This window comes from Cyprinus carpio, chromosome B2, assembly GCF_018340385.1.
Source record: "Cyprinus carpio isolate SPL01 chromosome B2, ASM1834038v1, whole genome shotgun sequence".
Lineage (NCBI taxonomy): Eukaryota > Metazoa > Chordata > Actinopteri > Cypriniformes > Cyprinidae > Cyprinus > Cyprinus carpio.
In genome coordinates, this window is record NC_056598.1 from 15514367 (window position 1) to 15537937 (window position 23571).

At 34.7% G+C, this 23571-nt stretch overlaps 1 protein-coding gene across 1 annotated transcript in view; it reads right to left on the reverse strand.

The window, feature by feature from the left end:
* LOC109106361 (zinc finger protein GLIS1) overlaps window positions 1-23447 on the reverse strand; it is a 30919-nt gene extending 7472 nt beyond the window's left edge. Inside the window, exons 1-7 of the mRNA XM_042718299.1 lie at window positions 22933-23447; window positions 22577-22667; window positions 11913-13143; window positions 7611-7772; window positions 5392-5502; window positions 4499-4643; window positions 1450-1564 (exon numbers count right to left, since the gene is read on the reverse strand). Of these exons, the coding sequence (XP_042574233.1) occupies window positions 1450-1564; window positions 4499-4643; window positions 5392-5502; window positions 7611-7772; window positions 11913-12878 (1499 nt within the window). The 5' untranslated portion in view covers window positions 12879-13143; window positions 22577-22667; window positions 22933-23447. The remainder of the gene's footprint in view (window positions 1-1449; window positions 1565-4498; window positions 4644-5391; window positions 5503-7610; window positions 7773-11912; window positions 13144-22576; window positions 22668-22932) is intronic.
* Window positions 23448-23571: the final 124 nt, after the last annotated feature.

The window sequence follows — 23571 nt, forward strand, 5'->3', positions numbered from 1 at the left end:
TATATATATATATATATATATATATATATATATATATATATATATATATATATATATTAAGCAGCACAACAGTTAACACAACAGCACTGATAATAAATCTGCATATTAGAATGACTTCTGAAGGATCATGTGACACTAAAGACTGGAGTAATGATGCTGAAAATTTAGATTTGCATTACAGGAATAAATTAGATTTTAATGTATATTAAAATAGAAAAACGTTATTTTACATTGAAATAATATTTCACAATATTACATTTTTCTGTATTTTTGATCAAATAAATGCAGCCTTGATTAGCATAAGAAACTCCTGTAAAAAAAAAAACATTAAAAATCATTCTGATCTGTATATGAATCCTTGCTTCATGTTTCATACTATCCTTGGGGTTAACAATTAATCTTAACAAGCTAACTAGTTTTTCCTGAATTTGACCTTTCAGATTATAAAGGCCGGAATGAAACAGTCTCACTCCAGCTTCTGTGTATGACAGATAACAGAAGTGAGAGAAAAGTGTTTATTACGTTTGATATATGGATATTTTTCTTACAAAAATGCATGGATTCACAACAGGAGGCCTTTATTCACCCCCTGGAGCAGTGTGAGGCACGTTTATTATGAATGCGCGCACTTCATTTGACCACTTGTGGACTGTTCAACTGCAACACCCACTGACTGCAATGATAAGAGCTTGGAATAGCCAGGACAATTTTTAATATAACTCCAACTGGATTCGGCTAAAAGAAGAAAGTCATATACACCTAGGATGACTCGAGGGTGAGTAAAATTCATTTTTCACAGTCTAATTTTCATTTTTGGGTGAACTAACCCTTTAAAGCCTAAATCTAAATGACGTCTGTTTACCTGGGGTTAAAAGCTGGGTTTGGAATGACAATAATGCTGGTATATAATAATCAGTGCTGGGTAGTAACTGATTACATGTCATCTGGATTCATAATCAGATTAAAAAAATTAAGTACTTGTAAATTGATTATATTACATTTTAAAATGCTCATAATCAGATTACAGTTACATTTTTATGGATAACATGATTACATATTATTCACACAATGGCAGTAAATTATTTAGAATTCATTGATCATCCCTTATTATTAATTTTTCTCTTTTAAAGTTTCCTTTTTAAAAATCCTACTCTCTGTCATACCATTTAACTTTGACTATATTCTCAATATGGATTTGTCATCTTCTTAATTTTGGGGAAAAAACAATATGTATGAAACAAATAATTATGAAATGTATGAATGGTAAGTTAGATAAAAACAAAGTAATCTAAAAGTAATCTAAAAAGTAGTCTTAAAACATTAGCAAAAATAAAATTGTTATCATTTGTAAGTAAATTACCCAGCACTGCTCGGGGTTAAGTGCAGTGTGAAAAGCCCTGTACAGTAGTATGATGTTCCTGGTCATATATTGTGACTGCTGATCCTCACCTCGGCTGATTGAGCTTGTTGTTGTGCAGATGGTTGTGGAGGCTGATGCTGCAGTGTCTGCTGGGCTGCTCCAGAGATAAGGCTCTGCTACAGGATTCATCTTCCTCAGGGTATGCTGTAAACCCGCAGGGAAAAAAGAGATCTGTTTATAATTACATCACTGTTACTTCTCCTAGGCAGCAATGCAATTAAATGGAAAGCAAAAGGATACTTTAATTAAGTCTCTTGCAATCAAGTATAAGATTTCAATATAAACTCAAACAACATTGATGGCAATAGGAAATGTTGGTAACACTTAACATTAAGGTTCTATTTATTAACACAAGTTAGATGCATTAGTTAACATGAAAAAATACTTTGGAAACATTTGTTAATCTTACTTAATGTTATTTTTCAACATTTACTAATACATTATTAAAACCAAATGTATCAGTTAACATTATTACATGGACCTAAGCAAACATGAACAGTTGTATTTTTATAACTAACACTAACAAGGATGAATGAATATTGCAACAAATATTACTCATTGTTAATTAATGTTAGTTAATGCATGAACTAATGGTACCTAATTTCTTGTAAAGTGTTACCAAAGGCTGGAGTAATGGCTGCTGAAGAATTAGCTTTACCATCACAAGAATAAATTACATTTTAAAATATATTAAAATAGAAACACAACCATCAATTGGAATAATATTTCACAATATTACTGTTTTTTTTATCAGATACATTTTCCAGATAAAGCCTCACTAAAAAACTTCTTTCCAAAACATTAAAAAATGTACAGACCTCAAACTTTTGAATGGTACTGTACATCTAAGATCAAGTTATCTATTGAAGTTATCAATTTTGTATTTCTATATTGTTTAATTTGTTGCAGTCTACTAAGGGATTTTAGGAGATGATGAAACGTACCAAAAACTTCAATATGTTTCCAAAAAAGAACAACAACATTTTGCTGAGAGAAAAAAAGAGACAGGAGAGCATATCCAGTCATATATTATTTATTGTGTACTTTAAAACACACATCACATGATGTTTTGTAAAACTGTGTAAAGTCTTGCTCATTCTTATAATCTGGGTTCACTAGAGAATTACAACCTGTTAATGCGCATTTAAATTTTAAAACCGAACAAGAAGTGAATGTCATAACATATCTGTTTGATTTCTCTTATTCTTCCTGATTGATCAAGGTCAGAATGAATAATTCTTTCAGTTTGGCTCACTGATGTTAAACATCTCTCATAGTTATTCTTCATTTGAAACACATAGCTGTTTCTTTTTCGTCAGAATCAGACATCTGAAATATCTGTGGCTTCTGTCTGCCTTCCACATCTCTCAGAAAAATCGCCAGCAGTCTAAGGCAATTTGTGCGGACTGCCCTCATGGATTTTCACTTCAGGTGTTGACTAATGGAGCCCTGCGCTGTCTGACAGCTTCTTGACTCCGTCTCAAGCATCTGAAGGAAAAGCGGCTGGAATGGAAAAGATTCTGGAGTGTTAGAGACATGCGTGGGGTGGCCGCTTGCCCATGGTGGGTGCCCAGTGACTGCGCAAACACTGCTCTTTTGAGCTTGTCGGAACAGCTGATGTCAGAAATAGTGCGTAGTGTAAATGATGGGTAAAGGGAAATGAGGAAGGGAGTGGACGGGGCTCACCAGTCTGAGCACATTCTCCCCTGGATACATCTGTAATGCTAAATGGCATGCACATATAAACAATATTTTTTCTGTGCACTGGTTAAAAATGGATAGTGGCTAGAATTATACAGACTGCTTGTGTGCAGGGTTATACAATGTCATCTTTTACTAGCATTAGGTTCCTTTACACTACAGTTTAAAACTTTGGGGTTAGTCAAATTTTTTTTTTTTTTTTTTGAAGAAGAAGAAATTAGTACTTGTATTCAGCAAAAAAAAAAAAAAAAAAAAAAAAAACATTACAATGATCTAAAGCCAGTAAAGACATTTATAATGTTACAGAAGATTTCTTTTTCAAATAAATTACATTCAACAAAGATTTTTAAATCCTTTTTTAAATTGTAATATTTCATAATTAAATTTTTTACAGCATTTTGATCAAATAAATGCAGCCTGGATGAGCATATGAGATTTCTTTCAAAAACATTACAAAATATTATTGACTCTACACTTTTGAAGAGTAGTGTATCTCATTACTTACATACTTTCAGGTGTTTTTTAATCCATAATTAAATTTAGATTTTAATGCTGATTTACGGTTATTTCTTAACAGAGAATCCCACCTGTAAACTTTTGTATTTTACTACATATTACACTATCTTTAGCTTAACTATCATGAATAAAAAAATTATGTTTAGTTTTATGATGAGCTAGAACTACATTACAAATACATTTGATTTTTGTATTTTGATTAAATGTATATTTTATTTCTTTATGCATTTTTTTTGTGGAGGATTTAAATTTTAATTATGTCTTTTGTTCTGATTCATTTTAGAGGTAAAATTATCTGTAAATATTCAAATTATAAAAAAATAAAAAAGTAAATAAAATTGTAAAATGTTGAAAATTCTAAAACGCAGAAATATAAATTTCATAAGTTTCACAGAAATGCTCAAACTTAGAATTTTGGCCAAAAATTTGTGTCAGAGAACACACACACACACACACACACACACAAAAACAATAAAATAATCCATAAAAATAAATTGTGTTAAATGCCACATGTCTAAAATTCAAAGGCGCAAATTCTTTTTCAAAGTCTTTTTTTTTCTTTTCTTCATTTTTCCAGAAACACATTAAGACAACAAACAAACCATAGGGCCTTCTGCAAAATATATGTACTTTCCAAGCTGAAAAGACCAGCTTAGTCCAGCATGAATGTCCAACCAGATGCTGGAGTCTTTCTGAGAAAAGCTGTCAAGAGGATGCCAGGGCCATCATCAAAAACACAATATGCTGGTCATTTCTATCTGGCACGCACTGCTTCCTTCAGTTTTACAGCAGGCAAAATGTCTTGCAGGCCTTCCAAAGTCAAAAGCCCAACTCATTATAGACCATAAGCTATACACCTACCAGTAAAACCCTCCTGATGAATCTCACTGAGGGAGGCAGGACGCCTATGGTCTGGACTCTGTACTGAAGGAGCGGAGCCATGGAGATGCTGCAAGCCAAGACACACATCCACAACTTCCTGCTCCACCTTATTGTGTAGCTGGACCTGTCAAGATACAGAAAAAATATGTATAAAATGTACAGCACTGATTTCCTACGCTGATAAAGCAGACATACAATAACACAAAACTAGACAACAAAATCTGGGGTAATTTAGACTATGATCTGTGACAGATGGATTTTGGCCAGAAAATAGAGTGTGAAAACTGATATAAAATCAATGAAATTCAACTAAAAGAAATGTGAAGCCTTTTTCTCAGTTCCAATGTGGGCGCATTTACTGAGTTTTGCCTTTGTAGAAAAGAACCGCAAGGATGTAGTGCTTGGCTGTGAGAGCGGCAAAATCTTACTGAGGCTGAAACAACTTTCTGTTGTTGATTCATTTGAGCATTCAGTGGAGCTGCTGAGCATGTTTGCTATTTGCATGTCACATCTGGCCTCTTGAGGAATAGCGCTGCACTGCTTATTAACTGTGTTACGGGAACACATGTGTTCTTGCTTAGAAGGCCAAAGCCATGGGAATACACAAAGATCTCCTTCATTCTCCTTTGTTTGGAAAGCAGGAACAGCCCATAAAACAATAGGCCTTTTCATCAAAGATCTCTGGGATGAAAATTACTGATGAAGTTAATGCATTAAACAATGTGACTTCATTTATCAGGTCATTAAGATCATCTAATTAGTTGCATGTTGCGTGTGCATGTATCTTTGTTTTAGGTTATTAAGTTATTGAATGAGGCTGGTTGTTGTAAGAGTCTCTTGATACAAAACTAACAAACACTTGAAATTGTTACCTTGTCCTGTGTCTGCAGGGCTTTACTGGAGTGGACCTTGACGTGTTTGCGCAATGAGCTGGGGTCGGTGTAACGTTTGGTGCACCCTGGGAGCTGACATGCATACGGTTTCTACAAAAAGTGCCAGATAAAATAATGAAGCAAGAGGCACAGCAGAAGAGACAAAGGTGAATGAGTCATTCAAATGTGTAATGAACAATGAACTGAGGAAGAATGTACATAATGTATATATTGCATACATTTATAAATAAATATCATTAAATTTTTTGAGGGTGGTCAAACCCAATAACATTTTACAATCTGAACTAAATTTGCCTTGTCATAAGGAGGCCAAATTATCTGATATATTTAAGAGACTTACTGATCTTGACATACAGTTATAATGGTCCGCAGGGGTCCACTCTATGATATCATTTCATTTTATATCATCTATGATATATCGTTTTATGTATATATGCTTTTTTTCTGCATTTGGTTGCGGCATATGACTTTGATTAAATGAAAATAATTAAAATATTAATAATAAAAAATGGTTTCTCTGCTTTAAACAAACAAAAATAAATAACTAAGTAGGTAAGTAAGTAAGTAAATACTAGAAAAAAATATATACCATTGTTCAAAAGTTTGTGGCCAGTAAGATTTTTTGCTGCATTTTTTGTTTTATTAAGCAAGGATACATTTGAGACATTGAGACATTTATAATGTTAAAAAAGACTTCTGTTTCAAATAAATGTATAATTTTTAAAAAATGTATCATGGACTCCACAAAAACATTAAACAGTGCAACCATTTTCAACACTGATAATAATAAGAAATGTTTCTTGAGCACCAAATCGGCATATTAGAATGATTTCTGAAGAATTATGTGATACTGAAGACTGGAGTAATGAATTAAAACAGATAAACAGATAAGAAAACAAATAAAAAAAACTTTTTTAATATTTTACAATATTACTGTTTAAAAAAAAATAACAAAATGATCTTTATTATATTAACATTTGTAGCACTTGTTTTTGACTTTATGCAGCAAATGTAGTATTAAATATATATGAAAGAAATACTTTCGTTCTACACTCTTTCAAAAGTATTGAACGGTTCATGAGTTTTCTCCAAAAAAAAAAAAGAAAGAAGGTTTTCAGATGCTTCACACCGCTACATAAAACAAAACCTCCACAGGATATTACACAGGTGCAGAGCGATACACACACAAAAAGATTCAGTAAATATTATGAAACTGCCGCATCTGTCCACTTCAAAAATTAACCGCAAATGTCACCCCAGCTACACAAATTCTTAAAACAGCACTGACTAATCAATAATGTCGTGTCTCTAGAAATGCACTTCTTACATCATACATTTCAGCTGTGCTAGAGAGTGCGATGGAGGGTGTGAAGGAAAAGTAAATGCTTTGCTGGATAACATTCCCAAAATCTGCATTAATAACACAGTGACATAATTCTAACAGCTCTGAACAATCACTTCCACAGATGTGCTCCACTCATCTACATGACGAATCATGACATTTGCACGGTTAGAACGTCTCCAATTAGAAGTGCGACGGCTGCCATCAGAAGCTTACTGACAGCAGCGAACGAAACCACCCTGCTTTGAATAAATCAGCACTGTTGACTTAAGTGTACTGAGGAAACAGATATCACTCGCAGGCTGGTTGTTACACAGCTTTACAGACTGGCATGAGAGCCGCAGTGGGAGAGCTGTGGAGAGAGATGTGCAGTCAGAGCTGGTAGTCGCTGAAGTGGCTCTCTTTTTTTCTTAAGCCATTAAAGTGAAAGGAGATCTCACCAGTGTTCCAGACTATAATTCCTTACTCTGAAATTAGTGTAAATAAAACCCTGTTATTACGACTACTTTGTCTGGAAAAAGTGACAAGTAAGCTTCCCTCGCTTGTTTGTTTTCATTAATGGTGTACACCTTTCGCAGACTAGGTATAAGTGTAAATTCACAGCTATATATACAATGGGGTCCAAGAACCACTAGTAAAAAATGCATATTTTGCATATTTAAAATTAGTTAAAGGAACTTTTAGAATGTCTTTGTTTAATTACTGACCTAAAATTAAGAAAAGTGAACTAAATAAATGTGCGCATATAAATATAGATTTTCTTCTGAGACTTATGGATCCAACTGTACAATTTCCGCAGTGCATTTTTAATGTGTTTTTGTGTTTACACCTGATAGAGTCATAAGGATGGTCATACCGTGTCCAGGTGTGTGCGCTGGTGTTTGGCTCGATCACTGGAGTTGCTGAAGGCCTTGAGACAACCGGGATGTTGGCAAATGTAGGGCTTCTCTCCGGTGTGGCTGCGCAGGTGGATCTTCAGGTTCTCCAGACGGGAAAATGCCTTATTGCAGCCTTCAAACTACAAGAAAACACCCAAGCATATGTGCATATGAGGGAAAAAGCCAAAATCTCTAGGTTCTTCATTGTATGTGCATGTACATATGCATGCAAATTATGACATGCTTTAGTGGAAGAGAGTACAGCATGCTTTGTATGTAAGCAGGGATTAATATGTGCAACTGCAATTGATTAGAAGAAGATATGAAACACAAAACTTTTTTTTGCCATTCAATCTACTTGAAAAACAAAAACAACTAGAAGACATGTCTTGTCTGATACCAAGTTATGCTTGACAGACAAGTAAGAAAGTGGTGGCAGGAAATGTTTTCCATGGGTCTTTTTTAAAGCTCAAAATGATACCAGTTTTGGAACAGGAAATGTTTTTGCCACAGTGACAGTTATGTAACGCAAAGATCTTAAAAACGGAATTTTCTTAAAATGAACAGTAGTTCATCCAAAAAATGAAAATCTTGCCATCAAATACTCACCCTCATGTTGTTACAAACCCATATGACATTCTTTCTTCCATAGAACACAAAAGGAGAACCTCTGAAGAATGTTCAAGCTGCTTCATACTGTACAATGAAAGTGGATGGGGACCAGGGGCCATCAAGCTCAAAAGTGACAAAAAAGCACCATAACAGCCTCATAAATAAAGTCCATGCACTAAAAGATGAACACTCATTAAAAATCTTGCATGACAGCAGAGCAGTGGTCAACTTTCACTTTCATTGTATGGAAAACAGCAGATTGTATTCAGTTATCATTAATTGCTTTTGGAGTAGAAAGAAAGTCATACAGGTTTTAAAAGACATGAGGGCAAGTAAGTGCCTTAAGCTCAAAATGATGTTGGGAAATTATAGCTATTAACCCACATAAAAGTGTTATGCTCCTATAGTTGTAAATTACTATAAATGCTGTTCATGTTGTCAATTCATGCACATTTATGAGGCTTGTTCTGAAGATCTGCACACAGACACACATGCCACTCTATGAAGTTTATTAAACAGATATGTTCAAAGCTGGTTCCTGTTAGAACAAGACTCTGCTAAGATGTTTGAGTTGGAGAGAGGCCAGCGAGGGAGTCAGTAATAAGCCCAGCTGATTCAAGGTGGCAGCCGCAGTCATGCAGACTTTTGGTTGGAGCAATTCTGCAAAATTATAAAACACATTTTGGCGGTCACAGGTGTGATGTCATGATGAGGTTATATGAAAAATGAATAGGGTTTCATTGAGCATCTTTACATTTACGCATTTATGACTATAAAATTTAAATTAACTAAGCTGATGTTTTGATTTTTTATTCATTTAGCAGACACATTTATCCAAATTAAATACACTTTCAGTGAGGTACACTTACAAATGGGTTATGAATGTGAATACAATTAAATAAATAAAAAACAACAACCATATCAAGTGTGTTAAAGCAGACAATTTCTGCATTCTGTATAATATACTCTATAGTCTCAGATTTAAAATATGTTAAAAATTGATAATATATAAAAAACATTAATGGTTTTAATCTTAATAGCCATGCTGTTTACATTAAAAATCACAATGTTACAAATTATAATCGAACTACTAATCTAATTACATTTATTTGTAAAAATCTATTATCGTTCAGGACAAAATGCTTCCCAAATGATAGTCCTCTGGCGACCACAGTTTAAAGAGAAAAATAAAACAAATAGATGAAATAATATCCCATGGCTATCTTGCATCATTAAAAAGAAACACATTTCCTATGTGGCTCATGGTGAAGGAAATGAAACACAGCTTCATCAAAGTATTACATTATTATAGGTTTAGGACACTGCTTACAATAATATCTTTGAGCGTGACTGTATCCATCTATTATATTCTATGTAATACATATCTTTGCAGATCTCAAAAATAAGAGAGGAACCTTAAAGGGTTGCTCCACCCCAAAATGAAAATTTTGTCATTAATCACTTACCCCCATGTTGTTCCAAACCCGTAAAAGCTCACTTCGTCTTCAGAACATGATTTAAGATATTTTGGATGAAAATCAGGAGGCTTGATACTGTCCCATAGACTGCCAAATAAATAACAGTGTCAAGGTCCATAAAAGGTATAAAAGTCGTGGTCAGAATACTCCATCTGCCATCAGACGTGCAATCTGGGTTATATGAATAGACGGGAACACTTTTTGTAAGCGATGAAAACATTTCCTTTGTCAGCGGTCTCCTCTGTGTCTCTTCGTATGCTGTGTATGCTCTTCTGTGTCATCCACGCCACAAGGATGCGCTGTTTCTACGTGTATTTAGCTTTGATTTGAAATAAAACAGTGCATCCTTGTGGCGCGGATGATATAAAAGAGCAAACACAGCATACGAAGAGACACAGAGGAGACCGTTGACAAAGGAATTATTGAATAAAGTCATTATTTTTGTTTTCTTCACTTACAAAATGTGTTCCCGTCGCTTCATATAACCCAGATTGCACGTCTGATGGCAGATGGAGTATTCTGACCACGACTTTTATACCTTTTATGGACCTTGACACTGTTATTTACTTGGCAGTCTATGGGACAGTCTCAAGCCTCCAGGTTTTCATCCAAAATATCTTAAATTGTGTTCCGAAGACGAACTGAGCTTTTACGGGTTTGGAACGACATGGGGGTGCGTGATTAATGACAAAATTTTCATTTTGGGGTGGAGTATCCCTTTAAGTTCTGGTTATGATTATTCATTAGACAAAATGAGAGAACATTCGGCTGTTCCCTCGCACTGCATGAGGGCACTTACAAGTATCATTGTTGAATACCTAAAAAACAATCAGGCAATAAATACTACAAAAGCTTAATCTAAAAATCCTTCTTCAAAGTTGTCCTGAAAGGAGTTGACTGAATTGATCATTGCGTAATATCAGTCTCTAGGCAACTTTCATGAAGGCAATTTGTAAGTGAACTATAAACAACTCTAAAACGTCTAAATCTCTAAAAGCTGCAATGCATCCATCTTTAGAGGTGAAGAGAGATTGAGTCCACATGTCAGTCTTTCTCAATTACAAATTCTTACTTCAAAGAACTGGAATGGATTGAAATAAAAATGTCTTGAGTTTTTACTGATTGATACAAATGATATGTATTAGTAAAACAACACCTTTGTTCAGTGTCTGGCACAATATTGTGATATACACTACCGAAAAAAGTCTCTTATGCACACCAAAGTTTTTCATTTAAAATCAATGTTTATATTTTATTTTAATTTATAAATGTGATGGCAAAGCTGCATTTTCATCGGCCATTACTCCAGTATTCTGAGTCACGTGATCCTTCAAAAATTAATTTTTATATGCTGATTTATATTATTTTAATATGTGTTAAATATTTTAAATGTGTTCCTGTGGCTCAGTGGTAGAGCACTGCGTTAGCAGCGCAAAAGGTCATGGGTTCAATTCCCAGGGAACACACATACTGACAAGAAAAAAAATAATAAAAATTACAGCCTGAATGCACTGTAAGTTGCTTTGGATAAAAGTGTCTGCTAAATGCATAAATGTAAATATTTAAATAATATATTTCTGTTCGTTTTCTCTGCATTTTTATTAACATTCTTTGATGAATGGAAAGTTCAAAAGAACAGCATTTATTTGAATTAGAAAACTTTTGTAACATTATAGATGTATTTAGTGTCAATTTTGATTAACTTAATGTGTCCTTGCTAAGTGTGTCCTGTAGATGTGATAGATTGTATAATTGAGCTCATTGAAAATGGCAAAAAAGGGCCTGACACACCAGAAAATTATATACAATTATAATGAATAAAATATACAATAAGCATTAACAAAAGGTTCAATATTTAAAAGATTTAAAATCTAGTTTTAGACAAAATGTTAAGTTGTTGTTACTGATAAATTCAGATTTTGCATTAAAGAAAAATATTTGTTTAATCTTTTTTTCTTTTTCTTACAATAACTTTGGTAAAAATGCAGTCAGCATGTCTAAAACTGAGAAAAAAATACAACTATATTATTTACTTTGTTTTCCTGAAATGTAGGTCAAATTATGTCACTTTTTGGGTGTCACAAGTTGTTGTTTTTTTGTATGTCCTGTTGTATGTTGTAATGTATACTATTATTGTATTTTCACCTGATTGGGGCAGTTTGTTTGTATAAAAATAAAAACTGAACTCACCATGCATTTGTTGGGCTTTTCACCAGAATGGACTCTCATATGAATGAGCAGTTTGTATCGAGCATTGAAGGGCTTGTGCCGACGGACACATCCTGCCCAGAAGCAGGTAAATTCCTCGCCTTTTCGCTGATCTATATGAACCTTCTCTATATGTCTCACCAGTTCTTCTTTCAGCCCATAGGTAGCCCTACAATCCATCCATTTGCACGGCTGTTCACTCAGGTGTTCATTCATTCCCTCAGCTCCAGGAAGCCCACTCAGTCCCAGATCATTCTTCAACTGCTGCAGTATAGGAAGCTTTTCAGATACTTCTGTCTGAGTATTGTGAAGGTTAAGATGCTGGCTTTGTTCTTTGTCAGTGCAGAGATACTGAAGGAGTTCTTCCTTGTGCAGAAGCTTCTCGTTACAAAGATGGAATTCAGCAACAGGTTCTTGTTTAGGAGACTTGGGATACAAACATCCTTCTGGAGGTTTCTGCGGTGTGCAACTGTAGAGAAGGTCCTGGGCCTCAGGTGGACCGCAGAGAGTTGAAAGAGATGGAGAAGTCAAACACAGCTCTGATATTGAGCCAGATGAGTGGCTGGAGGAAGGGGAGGAGAAGGATGGAGAGAAGGCACTGAAAGATGACGTGGACAGGGAAGAGCAGAATAAGGAAGGGGACAATGTGTCGCTAACGTGCGATAGGTTATCTACGACCGACGTGTCACTCTTTGCGCTGCTGATATACGACACAATGGTTCGTTCTGTGGCACAGACTAAATCGAAATCATCTGTTGTTATCGACACAGGCAACTCAGACAAGCTCCACATCTTTAGAGCTTCCATGTGAACAGCTTGGTTTAAAGAAGATGGGTACTTTTCATCATTGTTAATAAGGCCACAATGGTCCAGCTGTGCAACCGCTGGACTTAGACCTGAAGGCCTCATGACGTTCTTCCAGTTAGCTTCCCTCTGAATGTGGATCATCAAATGGACACTGTAGAATTATTCAGGGGTCGCAAACGCTAGCAGTGACACACCTGTGATGATTCACAAGGTGCTTGGAAAGAACATCAGAAAATGGATGAATTTGTGCAGTCAATTCAAATCAGAGATATCAGATCAAGTGTGTTCGTAGAAGACCTCAGGATAAACTGGTGCATGTTGAGGCTGAATGGTGTTTGGTTTTTCCATCATCTAAACGGTTCCAGAATGCAAAGCTCTGTTCAGTCCTTTCACCAGTCCCTGTTTACTACAAAGGGAAAAATCATAGGGTAATAATTAGCATCAATGTAATGATTACAATAATAGAACGAAAAAAAAAAAAAACCTCATCATAGACTACTGTTCAAGGGTTTGGCGTTATTAGAAAATTATTACAAAAATGCATTCAAACGATCAAAAGAGACAGCAAAAGATGATTATAATTTTTCAAATAAATTCTGTTTTGAACTTTCTATTTATTAAAGAATTCAGAAAAAAAAACACACGTCACAGTTTCCACAGAAATATTAAGCAGCATAACTGTTTTCAGCATTAATAATGAGCAGCAAAACAGCATTTCAGAATGATTTCTGAAGGATCATGTGACTGAAGACTGGAGTAATGATGCTGAAAATACAGCTTTCCCATACCAATAAATAAAACGCTTTCAAATATTTAAAAATAGAAAATTGTTCTTTTAAACAGTAACAGCATTTCACTATATTACTGTTTTTACAAGTAAAGGCTGTGTAAAATAATTTAGTGACTCCTGAAATAAATACATCAGTAAATAAATCAATAAATCCACCAGTTTACAGCCATGTCTCCTTACAAACAAATGTTTCCTGTAAATGGAAACAGATTTAGTAATATGTTACAATGCAGTGGTTTCTCATTACAGAAAAAGTGGTGAGAAATCATATATGACGATGTCTGTTGGAAATACTTAAAAAATTCATATTCCCAATTAACAGATTTGAGTCATGCTAATATTGTACTACTTGTTTATCAAAATAGCTGCATTCGCATTGACAGTGATTAAATTGGCAGAGATCACAGAGTCTTCCTTTGTTCGTTTCCAGTAGGTGATCCTGTCTGATCTCCAATAGAAAATAAAACAATAAACCATTTGTCACCATGAATCTCAGTCAGCATGAACTTCCCTTTAAACCATAGACTTAACTGTACAAGAACGTCTGTGTTCCTCTTCTTAACAGACCATACCACCCAACCACACTCCTCAAGGGTGACATCCACAGCCGCTGAAAGCCTGCAGACCGCCGAGGTCAGAATCGCTGCATTAGAAGCCAATATGGTTCAATAAAAACTCTGTCAGTCCTCTCATGAATTGGACTTGATTATGGAGTGTGTTTTTCTTCTCTTTGAGGGTGCAGGTAGCAATGTTCAGACTCGGTAAAGATTAACAGAGAGACATTTGTGCCCTGACAGATTGCTTGGAACCAGGATGCAGATATCTGGTACCAAAACCGAGATTCTAATGTACCACATCCCTCAGCTAATGAGAAGCAGGCCTGGAACAGTGGGGAAGAGTCTTCAAGAGGTCTCTCCTGTCCAACACTCACACTACTGTGCTAAATTCATGCGCGCTTTAGCACTCTGCACACATTCGCTCAAGTGATCCAGTGATGTGCTGCCATGATAGAGCTGGCAAGTTAAAGTGAGTGCCATGCTACTGCATCAAAACGGCTTAATATGTCAAATCCTTTTCCCACATTGTATGCGTAACACAATTGTAAAAGAAGATAAAATCTAAGTTTACAACCACAGAAGACAAAGTGTAGCATTTCTACTCTTCTACTTAATTTTTTTTTTTTTTAAGTGGTGGTTTAAGTTTAAGGCCATGCCTCCTTACAGTAAATGTGTTATTTAAACAGAAACATATTTAGTAATGGGTCACTGTGGTTTTCTCTTGCAGAATAAGTGGTGAGGAATCTAATGAGCAATTTCTAATGACTAAATGTCTGACAGAATATCAAAAATAGATCATGCATAACTCTGAAAACCACAAATCAGAATCCAAATTTATGACCAATTAAACACACTCACACACACACACAAAAAAAGAACAATTATATTACATCTTGATGACATCTATTTTGCAAATGCCTCTTATATTGTTGTAAAGTTTCAAGGTTCATTACACAAATGCGTTTGGTTACCCACAGAAAATAAGGAAAACAAACGAGCATATTAAAATAATAAGAAATCTCTTCATACTCATGGGAATACATACGTTACAGCATGGCATGACTAATGGATTGATTCAGTGTAATTTGTATAATAAGATTCTCTGACCATGTAGAATCTTTACCTTTTGCACTCAATGAACCTTTATCAGACTGTTTTCTCAAGTAGTGGTTCACTAAAGTGTTGTTGTCCATTATGCTCTCATGCCTAAAGAACTTAATGGAGAAACGCCATGTGCCACTCTTAAAGTTATTCAATACTGTTCAGACTTTACCAGAGGTCTTTAAAATTCCTTCCACTCGAATTGTGGGTATATTAAACACCTCAGCTAAATTCAGTCTATACAAGATGAAAATGTACACCTTTAAAGGAATAGTTCACCCCAAAATGAATTTTTTTTTAATCATTTACTCACCCTCATGTCCTGTCAAACCTGTATAAGTTTGCTTTTGAACACAAAAGATGATTTTAAAGAACCAAACAGTTGTTGGTCCCCATTGACTTCCAATGGGAAAGAAATACAATGGAAGTCAATGGGCATCATCACCTGTTTGATTACCAGCATTATTCCAAATATCATCTTTTATGAATAAACATAAGAAAGAACGACATGAGAGTATATGATGACACAACTTTCATTTTTGGGTGAACTCTCTTTAAGTTGTATTATAACATTTTGTCTTCAGCAATTTTCAGAATTATGCTGAATGAAATAACCTACCAATTACTGTATTTAAAAAGCTGAGTTTTAAGGGAAATTGCTAAAGGAACTGGAACAAACTCATAAGAAAACCATATGATTCCATTTAAGGAATTCTTTCATTTTAATATCACCCCAGATTGCTAAACACAGCTGTGCAATCTGACTGGGAAATGAGTACTTATTTAGCAATAAATACTTCTCTTCCTTTTTTTAGAGCACTTCTATTTTAGAACAAACATACGTTATAAAATGCACCATGACACGGCACTATTAAGATTTATTAAACAAACGAAAATTATATTTTCATGTTTTTTTTAATATATCATGCTCTGTACTTCTTGGCCAAACTTGTGGCTGGCATGTTTATTGTCTCCAGAATGGGCACGAAAAGGTGACATAAATGAATCTGCTTTGTAATTACTCTGATTTATTAGTTTGCAGCAGGTGCCTGGCAGCTGTTAACTGAGCAGAGGGAAAAGACGTAATTAACTATGATGTTAAGGTTTGTGTCATTTTCAACTCTGCCACTTTCAACAAGCCAGACATCTTTGAAGTACATTCAAAGACTGGATTCAAGCTAAACTAGCAGGACTATCCATCTCTTCTTACTAAACATAAAATAATGAATGACGAGACACACAGCCTTGAAAAGAGGAATAATATAATTTACCGCATTTACATTTAGTCATTTATTCAAAGAGACTAACAAATGAGAAACAAACAGTACTAGTTTATCATACAAGAGCTAATAACACACACAAGTGGAGTAGTGCTGACAGAACCAAAGCTAGAGCAGAAGAATTCTGAAAATTGAAAGAAAAACATTAAATAATACGAGGAGTGCAGGAGTTCAAACACCTCACTAACAGTATCTACTAATCTAGTACCACAGAAAAACAATACAAGATACTATAGAGATAAACGACTATACTCCATCTTCATACACATCCACCATAATTAACTCTGGAAATTGCCATCATTGCATAAAGTCAGGTTGGTTATTTGTCAAATGTGCAGTTAAACTGGGTTTACAGACATTTAAATTCTTATGATAAGGCTCTGTGTATGTGTGTATCTGTACTGTTTGTGTTTGTGTTTTGTACATAAAGGTATAGACTGTGAACAGAAGTTACATCTATAGTCTTTGGCTACATTTAAAGTAAGGTAATATATATATATATATATATATATATATATATATATATATATATATATATATTATATATATATATATATATATATAAATTTGTTTATATTTTTAATAAATTAAAATGTATTAAAATGTAATTTTAGTTATTTTATGTAGCTGCAATATCAAATAAACACCCCCAATTAAATTAAGGTCATAAGAGCTGCAGTTTACATTATTAGTGCATTATTCCTAATATATTAACTATGTTTATGAATTGAACCTTATTGTCAAGTAACTGAATTTTCTAAAAACCTTTCATATATATATATATATATATATATATATATATATATATATATATATATATATATATATATATATATAAATCAATGGGTCAGGAGTACTGAGAAATCAACTATAGAGTCATAACTTGCATAGCATAGTATAAATGTATAACTGTATAAATGTCATACTGGGTATTTGGGAGCTCCACAGTGGTCCACTGGTCATATTGTGGCGCCAGTACATTTTTTTTTATTTTTTATTTTTTGTATAGTGATGGAAGATGTCTGGATACGTGGACTTGTGTCTCACTGGGAACACTGGGCGTCTCACATTACCGACTGTTATTAAAGCACTGACGGAAGGACGCATCACTGAAGAACTAAAGCTGACCGCACAGCCACCCCGTCAGTCCAAACATTTACAAGCAAGTGCAAATCTGTGAGAAAACTCAGCTGAACTCCGAAGCCAGGAAATTCCACTGAAATGACAGTGGTTGAATCCAAACCACCAGACATGGACAGCGCTTCTCTACTGAATACGGTGGGTGGACAGACAGTATGTGGAGCCAGTACTTACACACTCCACACATCTACCAACGGCCTCAAGTTTGAGGAAACGAGACCTCTTTAAATTGCACATGGTTAATTTTTTTTGACTTGTATTCCATATTTCAATAAATCTATTCTGGTTCTGGTTGAGTAAATGTCTATGGTTACAGATTTACAAGAATGAAGAGCAACTGGTGAAAACTCATTAAAGGTAAATGTAATGCAATACTCTGGGTGAAACACAAGTTATGCTAAACTAATTTGCATTTGAGGTATAACCTAATGCTGATAAAAACAAAATATTTTTTACTTGTTCCTCTAGTTTTAGTCAGAAAACCCCCCAGAAATTGTAACCAACTTATTCCTCCCTGTAGTGGTTTATATTCAAGTGTTTGGATCTTATCCTTTGCTAACTGCTGTGGTCATTAGATCAAAGAATTGAAACTCATCTGGCCACTGGACAATCTTATTGCTCAGCCGTTGAGCAAGCATACATGTCATACATACTGAACATCATACATCTTTATATACATACACACACACACACACATGGTCAGAATTGTTGCCATCCTTGTTAATATGATCAAAGAAGGCTATGAAAATAAATCTGCATTAATAATGCCTGATGAGGTTAGAGTGCACCTGACAAGAGATCAGAGACCATTCCTTCATCCAGAATCACTCCAGACCCTTCAGATTCCCAGCTCCATGATGGTGCTTCTCCTCTTCAGTTCACCACACTCACTTTCTATAGGGTTCAGGTCAGAGGACTGGAATGGCCATAGCAGAAGCTTGGTTTTGTGCCTAGTGACCCATTTTTTGCGTTGTTTTTAAGGTTTGTTTTTAGATTATTGTACGGTTGGAAGATCCAAACATGGCCCATTATAAGACTTCTAACTCTCAGTCACTTTTTTATTTTATATCTGTTGGTATTTGATAGAATCAAAGATACAATGTATCTAAACAAGATGTCCAGGACCTCCAGCAGAAATACAGACCCACAACATTAAAAATACAGCAGTATATTTCATTGTACACATGGGGTACTTTTTATACCAGTGTTCACCAAACCCATCTTGAGGGTCTGGTGCTAAAAAGCTAATTTTTTAGGTACATCGAACCATAGAAGCCAGTCCCATTTGAAGTCGTGTCTGATAACTGAATATGCTGGAGATAATTTTTTTTTTTTTTGGTGAAAGCATTTTCTTTTCTTGATTTTTTTCTTGAAGCCTTCCCAAAAAACATGGGGTGATGTAGGAGCTGTTTGATAAGGTTTTCTGACCCTGAAACCCAACCTTTTTCTGCAATTCTCCAGCTGTGATCCTTGAAGTGTCTTTGGCCACTCAAACTCTCCTTCTCACCATGCATTAGGGCGATATAGACACACGTCCTCTTCCAGGCAGAACATTTTCTGTTGATTGGAACTTCTTAATTATTGCCCTTACGGTGGAAATGGGAATTTTCACACCTCTAGCTATTTTCTTAAAACCATTTTCTAATTTGTGGCGCTCATTTATCTTTTGCTGCACATCAGAAATATATTCTTTTTCTCATTGTGATGGGGTGATTAATTTGGAATTTAGCCTTTGTTTTTCCTCCTACTTAGATTTCTGTGAAACAGGAAACCATGGCTGGGTACTTTCATGTTCATAATCATCCTGGTGTGAGCAACATTGTGATTATGAATGGGAATATATTCCAGATATATTTTACTCATAAGAATTTCTAGGGGTACCAGTAATTGTGTCCAACGTGTTTTTGAGAAAAAAAAAAAAAAAAAAAAAATTCCATAATGATATTTCCCCCCATTTGAAATTCTTATTCTCCAATGAAAGGTAAGATTTTTGTGATTTTTTTAATTAAAGATCAATAGGATTAACAATGCAGATTTATTTTCACAGCCTTCTTTGATCATATTAACAAGGATGGCAACAATTCTGACCACGTGTATATACACTGAACATAGTTATAAACACAACACTTTTGTTTTTGCCCCCATTTTTCATGAGCTGAACTCAAAAATCTAAGACTTTTTCTATGTACACAAAAGGCCTTTTTATATTTGATATTGTTCACAAATCTGTCTAAATCTGTGTTAGTGAGCACTTCTCCTTTGCCGAGATAATCCATCCACCTCACAGGTGTGGCATATCAAGATGCTGAAAAGACAGCATGATTATTGCACAGGTGTGCCTTAGGCTGGCCACAGGCTTTCCCATAACAATTTTAGTTTTCTTTTCTTAAAAAAATAAAATACATTTTTTTTAATTTGTTTTTTATTTTATGTACCTGCAGTAGACCTGAACCTCTGTTAAAAGCCCTCAGCCATATTAAAAACAACTGTCCTCCTGCATTTCCAATCAGGTTTCCAAAGCTCAGCTCCTTTCACTTTGCTTACTGTAAATTAATCTTAAAATGTAAATGCATGCTATCTCAGAGATGTGGAGAAAGAGAAGCTAAAAAGGACACATCTAAAATATAGTTTCACCTATAAAGCACACCACACAAATAAAACTACAGAAGTGAATTGATTTTGGGCTTGTTGCAGTGAAAATATCTGATGATCCCCACAGTGTTCTTGTTGGTCTCAGATCATATTTCCTAGCATTCCAACAAAGTTTATGGAATCTTGGCTTTTATGCATGAAGTCCCAATATGTGAGATCGGTTCTTTTTTAAACGGTTAAAGCCAAAGTCCTATTTTACTGTCCCTGTCAACACGATCGTCATCACATTCAATTAACTTTAAGAGCCGACCTAAACCACAGCAATACAAATAGCATGAGTGGTATGCTTTCAAGACATTTACATGGACATGAAAATGGATTTGACAGTCACTGAAGCGTTTGTTTAATGGAACTTTTGGAGTATTAAATGGCCAATAAAAATAACTTGTCACTGTAGTGATTTACAGCACTGCAACAATGCTGGTAACACATACTGGAGCAGCCCAAAATCATCACAGAGAATTGAGAGACACCTGTGAATGGATGTATGAACACTGAGTTCAGCAGTTTATGTAAAGTTAACACAGCAACAATAAGGATTGTTAAGAGCCAGGAGATTGTTAAGAGATTTAGACTCTGCATATTGCTGGATGTCTCACATCTCGTTACAGGAAAATTTGTATTTTTGTCAGATAAAGTGTCACTATCACCCAGACAAGTTTACAAGTCTCCAACGACACTCAAGACTTTAGTCTATGCAATGTCTCAAATAATCCAAGGCCAAGACTAAGTAAAGTCTCACTTAGAGATGCTTTATTGTTTGAGTTGAAATGCTCCTCTAGAAAAAAACAAAAAACAAATAAATAAAAAAAGGTCCAAATAATAGGAAAATATTTCCCCATACTTATTCACTTTACTGTTCATAAGTCTATAATTTGAGTCTCAAGTCCATTCTTTTTTTGACTTATGTCTGAATGGAGTCTCTGCGATCATTTTTTCATTCATGTCATATGCAATTAAACCAACCCATGAAAAAAACTGTTATTATTCACTCAGAATACTAAATCAAACACAGTGTTACAACAGCAGAAGAGGGAAAACTAAAGGCCAAAAGAATCATATCAACCTACATTTAGTTCAGCTTCAACTATGTATTTTTGAATACCACAAACATACAAGCTGGAAAACAAACTTGATTGACAAATTTGATGACATTAGAGCTTTTTAAATAGTAAAAGACCGCTTACAGCCCATGATTATATCGCAAAATCTGGCATCATTAAAAGAGCATTTATGGAAAGAACTTCAGATTTTTCCAGTTTCTGGTAAATGTAAAACCTTTAGCTTGCCATTCATGCTTAATATCTTTAGTGCACCCCAAAGTAAAACAAAAGTAATTAAATGATCCTCTGCTTGATGCATAACACAGTTATAATGTGAGGCTATAAACTGGCTTTCACTATAAACAGACCGATTTATTCTTCCGGGATTTCTGGCCAACTCTGATACTGTTAAACACCAACTTAACCATTGACCACATTGTAAAAGTCAATAGTGCACGAAAACCAAATTTTCTTTAATCCTTAAACAAAAACATAAAAAGTAGAGATTTCCTAAAATACCCTCATGTGCAGAGAAATGCATGAATAGTTTCTAGTATAGAAATTTGTAAACAAGCCGAAATTTTATTCTATTTACAGACGTTTTAACCAATCAAATTTTGTAATGCAGTATCATTACAAATCCTTTATTGATAACTTTATTGGTTCAGTTTACATGAATCTAAAATGTTGAATTAAAGACAGACAAGACCAAGAAAAGATGAATTAAAGTTTTCATAAAAATGTGAAGTATTACACAAGAAGGAAACATCAATGTTTCGGTCAGTCAAACCATGAGAAATAATGCCCCTTGAGAGAGACAGAAAAGTATTAATCCTAAACCATTTCATCATGTATTAACATCTCAACCAAAACAAAATAGCCGAGGGCAGCAGATGAATTGCAGCAGTTTTTTCATTATGTGCACACGTTTCTCTGAATTGCCTGTTAAATTCAAAACAGTCGTAGTCTTCAACTGGACATCAAAATATGTTCACCATAACCTTATCTTTTATTTTCCCCATAGACCACCCTAGAATGTCTCTTTGTCTGCCTGTCTTCTATGATTGACCATAAAATCTAAAGTATCTAATAATAGACTTAATTTAACAATAATTCAAACTGTGTCATTTACTCACTCTCAGGTTGTTATAAACATATCATTTCCCATTTTTGGGTGAACTTTCTCTTTAATAGGACAAGTTTCCCGAAACCTGAACATAAATTATCTGGAATATGACTTAAGAATGAAATTAAGTCTTGTTTAAGAAAAAATTACCTTGTAAATGACTTTTTCCAGGACCTGCAACAAAGCCACATATTTCATAATCCCAAGGCTGGACTTGCAGGATCAAATATAATGAGTTTATCTAAAAACAGAGAAAATAAGAAAGGAAAAGTACTGTTTTGCAAGCAGATACCACATGGACAGTATAGCCTACAAAGAAAAAAATACATGCTCATCTTCAGCGTGTAACGTCAACATATTCATTATTAATCATGTCAAATTAGCATGAAACAAATTAACTGAAAACATTTCATTCATCAGCCGATCCCTAAAGATGATGGTTTGATACGGATGTCGCATAATAAATATAAGTTTTATGTACTGTGGTAAAAGTGCAGTAAACTCACCCGTGGATGAATCAGTGTTAGTCCACAGCTGCAGAAGCGACACGAGAGTAAAACTCATCCATCCTTCCCTCAGTGTGAAGACCAGCCCCATAACCCAGAAACTGCTCCATCTCTTCCTTCTTAAAAAGCGACTGAAAGTGAAACATAACCGCCTTCTCGTCCTTAACGCGTGGAAACCGGTAACGTTAATGTAATAACGTTAAATAAAACTGACAAAAATGAAACGCGCTCACCTTTCGAAGGAAACCGGCGTTGTGCTCCATAAGTGTACTAAGGATTTAATGAACCATGGTTTATTAAATCAGCGGTAAGCGGTAATAGACACCGATTCATATTTCAGCAAAAAAAATACGAAACTAGAAAGTCATAACATTTTATACATTCTAGATATTTAACAAACCACCTTGGGGACAGCCATCAGTAATTAGGATTTAGTTGGAAATATAGGCATATATTTTTTATATATAGTATTTAATAAATAGATCACGAAATCTCTCTTTTAATATTACTTTTCTATGCATAGGAGTTTACACAATATTCAGTGATGAAACCAATGTGTAATCCGCTGTGCAGAGCAGAACACAAACAGCGACATCTGCCGTTCATCGGAGGAAATGTTCACAAAACTGTCTGCAGCCA